The 6,541-nt window shown below is 36.0% G+C and overlaps 1 protein-coding gene across 1 annotated transcript; it reads right to left on the bottom strand.

The window, feature by feature from the left end:
- Nucleotides 1-977: 977 nt before the first annotated feature.
- Nucleotides 978-3,468, bottom strand: LOC110630384 (epoxide hydrolase A). The gene is made up of 5 exons (XM_021777860.1): nucleotides 3,279-3,468; nucleotides 2,968-3,182; nucleotides 2,490-2,660; nucleotides 2,171-2,406; nucleotides 978-1,404 (listed from the first exon to the last, which is right to left on the bottom strand). Exons 1-5 carry the CDS (start codon nucleotides 3,391-3,393, stop codon nucleotides 1,155-1,157), a joined length of 987 nt encoding a protein of 328 aa, XP_021633552.1. The 5' UTR covers nucleotides 3,394-3,468; the 3' UTR covers nucleotides 978-1,154.
- Between the last annotated feature and the right edge of the window lie 3,073 nt (nucleotides 3,469-6,541).

Genomic DNA, 6,541 nt, shown 5'->3' on the forward strand with positions numbered 1-6,541 from the left:
TGAGCAGTGTGTTCATCAGAGACTAATTAGGAATGCTCAGTTTGTACACTTAATCTTACATGGAAAATGCAGGTTCGAGTATGAAGCGTTCCTTCAAGAAATAAAGAAAAATAAACCATTATAGGTAGGTTGAAGCTTGGAGTATCTTGCATATATACCTGTATGGAACCTGTAAAGGATATCGAAATCCGGACTTCTTCTAAAGAGAAGCATGAACTGCTAGATCTTCCTCAGAAAACCAAGGTGGTCAAGGAGTAGAAGGATCAACACAAGTCCATGATCTCCTGGTCATCTCCTGCAACTGGTGGCTCAACCCCAGAGAAAAGAATATAGATGTTTCTTATCACTCTCTTGACATCTAACCGGCCGAAATCTGCTTCAGGTCTCCCCGGCTCCTGATAACATATCTAAAATTCAAACTATATAAAATAACAAACCACATCCAATAACATGATCTTAGGACTTGCAAACATAACTCCATTATTATCAATTACTTTTCATTATTGGGAATCTATTATTGTCAATCCAAAAGAGTGAAAGAAAGAAACACTCATCTTCCTTCTTAAAAATAAATATCAGTGTTAAATTTATAGTTTTCTCTTTCTAAATTTTTTTGTATATATATATATATTTTAAATTTTCAGAATTAAACAAGAAAAATTCTGAGGGATGTAAAATAGTTTTTGTTATCCACAAAAACGCAGAATGAGTATTGAGATAAATTTAGAATCAGACGGAGAGATGTGCTATAGAAGGGCATTTGGATGCCATTAATCCTCATATGTTGAACTTTATTTGTTTACAATCAGTATAATTGTTTATGCAAAATATTTATTAAATTTGTATTATCTTTTTTAAAACAACTACTAAATCATTCTTATTCAATCTAAACAATCATAATAATAATAAAATTATAAAATATTAATATTTTCATTATTGTATAGCTAAATATATTATAATATAATAAATATTAAAAGTTTAGAATTAAATAGTCCTTTTATTTTTGTAAGTGAAAATCCATATCATTGAAAGGGAAATTCATATCTCCAAATACATTACATGGAAATCAATCATCTCTGCCTCATAAGAAGCATACACTTCATTTTCTGAAGTGGAACCATTACTATAGTTGAGGTGGTCAAAGGACATCAACTTCAATTACTATGTTTGTTGAGGAATTCGATGAGAATCGCATTCACTTTCTCTGGTAGTTGTTCATGAACAAAATGGCATCCTTCTTCCAAGAATAAGATACTCAATTCAGGCACAAATTGCTTCACTTGTCCACTTCTTATGTAATCCTCCATACCTGCAAATTTCAGGACGTAGTCCTTCTCCCCCATAATCAACAATGCTGGACATTTTACTTTTGGATCAGTTACCCCACAATCTATTCCCATACTCCTGCATACATGTATCAACCAGTTAAAGCTTGAAGAGCATGATCTGCATTAATGATCTACTAGCCTGGTAGGCAACATATGATAGAAAGAGATTTGCTCCTTCCAGACAATGCATGATCTAACATTACAGAGATTCCACTTTCTCCATAGAGGGATTCTCTGCATCTATTCTTACTTGTTCTGCAATGTCCCTCGAAAGCTATTTTGAACAGTGTGCTTATGCCCTTGACCTTTAGGATAGGGCATCTAGACCGGATTCCGACTGATCAGAGACTAAGTAGGAATGCTTAGTTAGTGCACTTAGGCCTTGTTCGGCAATAGTGTCTAGTGTTTAGGTTAAGTTAAAACACTAGTTTTTATTATTTATTGTTTAATAACTATTATTTTATAGTAGTGTTTGATGGTTAACTAGTAGATATACCATTTAGTAGTTGGCAACTACTAGTTGTATTTTCTTTTACACTTATATCCTTTTATTTTTTTTATAAATTTACATATTCATTCGTGTCATTTATTTTCTTTTTGTATTTAACCACTAATCCAATATTTATTTTATACTAAACACTTTACTTTGAATTATTATACAGATAACTAACTACCTTCGGCTAATATCTAATAGTTAATAGCTAGTGAAACAGTTAACAGTTAATATGCGGAACAGTGCCTTAGTTTAAAATGCCGGTTTGAGTATGAACTCTTCCTTCAAAAAATAAAGAAAAATAAACCATTATAGGTAGGTTCAAGCGTGGAGTATCTTGCATATATACCTGTATGGAACCCGTAAAGGATATCGAAATCCGGACTTCTCGTAAAGAGAAGCATAAACAGCTAGATCTTCCTCAGAAAACCAAGGTGGTAAAGGAGTAGAAGGATCAACCAGGTCCATGATCTCCTGATCATCTCCTGCAACTGGTGGCTCAACCCCAGAGAAAAGAATGTAGATGTTTCTTACCACTGTCTTGACATCTAACCGGCCGAAATCTACTTCAGCTCTCCCTAGCTCCTGGAGACATACAATTGTCAATTGCTAGACACAATAGGCCTCTCCCACTAATGGTTAGAACACAGAAGAAAGTGAGAATTTACCTGCCACCTTGTTATGTAGAAACCTTTTGGCATGAGATGATTTTGGACAGCATTAGGACCAGGAAGCAAGAAAGGGACACCAAGTGTAACCGACGCAGACACCCTGTCGGGGTGGAGAGCAGCTAGCATGCTCACTGGTACAGCCCCAAAATCCTTCCCAACTACAAAAACCTGCTACCAAAATATATGCATCAGTTGATTAGATATTGATCCCATGGCAGACCCATCTATGAATTTGTGAACTAATTATTACCATTTAAATACTGTAGTTTTGTAACTTAACCAAATCTGGTAATTGTTATGGCAGCGTTTACCCGGCTATGTTCTCTAGAAGATCTTTGCAAATATTGGATTCAAGGACCATTATTTTTTTTTTGGAATGGATCACTAATTTTACCAAGATTTAGATTACTAGTTGTGTGGTGAATTTGGGTGAAGAATTCGAGGAAAGAACCGATTTTGTGGAAGGCCCACTAACCTTACTGATGCCAAGAGTGTCAAGAAGAGCAACAACATCATGAACGAGATCCATAAAGGTTCCTTCCTCCGGCGCAGGCGGCTGATCGGAGAGTCCATAGCCCCTGAAATCAATAGCTATTGCTCTGTAGCCAGCTTCTGCAACTGCAACCATCTGGTGCCTCCATGTGTACCAGATTTCTGGGAATCCATGAAGGAACAACACCACCTTAGTACCTGCTCGCAAGAACCCCATCATTATCAAATCATTTGGATGATTCAAATGAAACAAAGAACTGAAGGAAAAAAAAATTGTTGATGTAAGAAGATTACCAATGCCAATTTCTGCCACATGTAGCTTTAGCCCTCTTACTTGAACATGAGTGTGCTTGATCTGTTCCATGGCTGATCTTCCAAAGACTGAGATGAAGTGGAAGGAATAGGGCATCTGCCAAGAACGACTCTTAAAATATCAGTTGTATGTGAGGATAAAATTAAAAATGTTAGGTGAGGATATAGTTGGATACGGCATCGAGTTTGAAATAACTGCATCTTTTTCACATGTAACTAAAAACAATTTGAAAAATTGTTTAATATTTTTGTCTTGTTGTTGATAAATATATATATTTTAAAAAAATTATTTTCTAATTTTTAAAATACTATATAATTAATAGGTTAATCACTCCGTTTTTAAAATTTAATATTTTTATTTTTATATTTAATTTCATTAAAATGAGAGATATTTTTATAAAAATTATTATTAATGATAACAAAAATAATTTAACTATTCTTTTTAAAATTTAATATTTTAATACCCAAAATTTAATTTTTATAAATTTATAAATTTCGTTTAAAGAATTAAAGAAAAAATATATTTTTACTTTTAAAATATTACATAATTAATAAATTTATCTCTCTATTTTTAAATTTAATATTTTAATTTTTAAAATTTAATTTCATCAAAATTCAAAAAAGAAAATCTTAAATTTAATCTCCATAAATAAATAAAATTTTCAATAAATTTATAATTTAATAAAAATAATACAAATTAAAATATATAAAATTTAAAACTTAATAAAAATTATTTTTGTGATACTATTTACGGTAGATCACTGTTTGTTATTCGAAAAATTTATTAAAATATTCTTAACATTTTAAAAAGTTTACTAGTTAATTTTTTCATTAATTTTAGTCGTTAAATATTATAAAAAAATTCTAAAATATCTCTGATATCAAGAGACTAATTAGTAAATTTTTTAATAATTTAAAAGATCAATTAATTATTTTTTTTTAAATTATAAGAATTAAATTGTAACGACCCCAAAAAGGACCGCCACCGGCGCTAGGATTCAGGTCGGCTTAAGGCCGCCAGAACCCGTAGCAAGCCTGCTATACTCTCTGTGTACCTGTAAACCTTATACATGATCATACATTTTCAGTGAAAATAAAACTCTGTTCTGAACCAAGGCTTAAACTGTGCATGCACTATCTCTGTACTCTGTACTCATGTACTCTGTACTCTGTATCCCTGACTAGAGCTTGCTCTAGATGGGTTAATTCATACCTGTTAAGCCTGGTTATACAACATACAGAAAAACATAGATAACACCTGTGAACTTACCATTGCCAGGGCGTAGTCAAAGGCTCCTGGACTTGGCTATACCTGCCAGGGCGTAGTCAAAGGCTCCTGGTCTTTGCTATACGTGCCAGGGCGTAGTCAAAGGCTCCTGGACTTCCTGTCTGTGACTATTGGATCATTCAGCATTTACTCACATCACCAAATAACAATGCAATGCAACATATTCGTGTATACTAATGCAATCAACCTATGGCATAATCATGATGCATGAGATATGCTAAAAACAGTTTGTAGTTCAATTAAAAGTCATAAGTTTAGTTCCACTCACCTCTGGCTATCTGAACTGACTGACTCTGCAGGTTTACCTCTGGAGCAGTACTCACTGCTGTTCTCTCTGGTTCCTCTGGTCTGTAACACATAAAGATTCAAATGAGGGACCAAACTAACTTATCAAGACCTCTATTATCCTCCCCAAGAATCCCCTGAAACTCACTTAACTAGCTATGCAAAGCATGTACAAGAAAAGCTGGACAGAACATGTTCGGCGGCAGGTTCGGCGGCCGAAGGTCCTCTCCAGAGACGAAACTCAAGCACCTTCGGCGGCCGAATCTCAAGCTTCGGCGGCCGAACCCTTTCGGGGGCAAGTTTCGGGGGCCAAAACATACTCCAGAGACGAAAGTCTCTACCTTCGGCGGCACCTTCGGCGGCCGAAGTCCCCAAACAGAGCCGAACATGCAAAACTCACGGGGGCAAGCTATGGCAGCCTAAGCTACTGTAACGACCCGGAAATCCGACCCGTTACCGGCGCTAGGATCCAGATCGGCTTAAGGCCGCCGGGACCCGTAGCAAGCCAAACATACTTCCTGTAACCTGTAATATCCCATACATGATCAACAACATACTTAAAACTGTAAACTTTTTCTTTCTTTTTCCAAGCTTAACCTGAACATGTGCACATCTAATAACATAACCACCACTGGAGTCCTCATCTCAAATGCTCCAATGGGGTATTTCATCATTCGATAAGCTTGGACTATCAAATACATCATAAAAAAATTTCTATAGATCATGTGTCAAGGGGATAACCATAACATAGGGTCAAGCACATACTAATCCTCAATCATCCTCATCATTACATAACCATACATTACTCTTTCATTACATTAACATAGTCATAAATACTCATTACATCATATTCATGTCCACTACTATCTATTACAACATACATGACTTAACTTCACGCTAGCCGACTTCCCGGTCTATCCTGTACCTGCAACTCTGGGGATAAAGGGAGTGGGGTGAGCTACTAGAGCCCAGTGAGCAGAATAATAAAACATCAATTTAAATCATGCTTTCATGTATGCGCCATAACACAAACATTTCACATCAAGGATGAACTTGTCACCATTTAGCCCCTATCTTTCTTACTTATACATGCCGGGGGCGTAGAGCCGTAGCAGGCACACCCGGACTACCATAGTCAATCATAGTGCCAGGGGCGTAGAGCCGTAGCAGGCACACCTGGACTCACATAGGTTAACATGACATAAAAGGGCTAATGGATCATTCAACATTCATCCACATCAACAGCAAAGTATGCAATGCAACATATTCGTGAATTCTAATGCAATCAACCTAATATATCTCATGGCATTCATGATGCGTGAATCATGCTAAATCATTTCATTAATTTGCTTCAAAACTTAGAGTTTATTCCACTCACCTCTGGCTAGCTCTGAAGAGACTCTGAAGCAGCTGGCTCACTGCTGGGGGTCTCGGTGTAATACCCGGCTAGACTCCGGTATCGGAATTCCTACCGTCCGGTGGAATCTCGGATGTCGGAGACCTCTAGAAGGGTAGAATCATGTTTTATAAAAATGTTTTAATGAGTTTTATGATTTTTAAGCATTAAATAAAATGAGTTTTTGCATGAAAAATAGCATTGGAGGAAAACCCAGGTTCGGCCGCCGAAAGTCAAGTTCGGCCGCCGAACATGCATGCGTTTTGGAGGCACGTT

The sequence above is a fragment of the Manihot esculenta genome, chromosome 13 (assembly GCF_001659605.2).
Source record: "Manihot esculenta cultivar AM560-2 chromosome 13, M.esculenta_v8, whole genome shotgun sequence".
Taxonomy (NCBI): domain Eukaryota; kingdom Viridiplantae; phylum Streptophyta; class Magnoliopsida; order Malpighiales; family Euphorbiaceae; genus Manihot; species Manihot esculenta.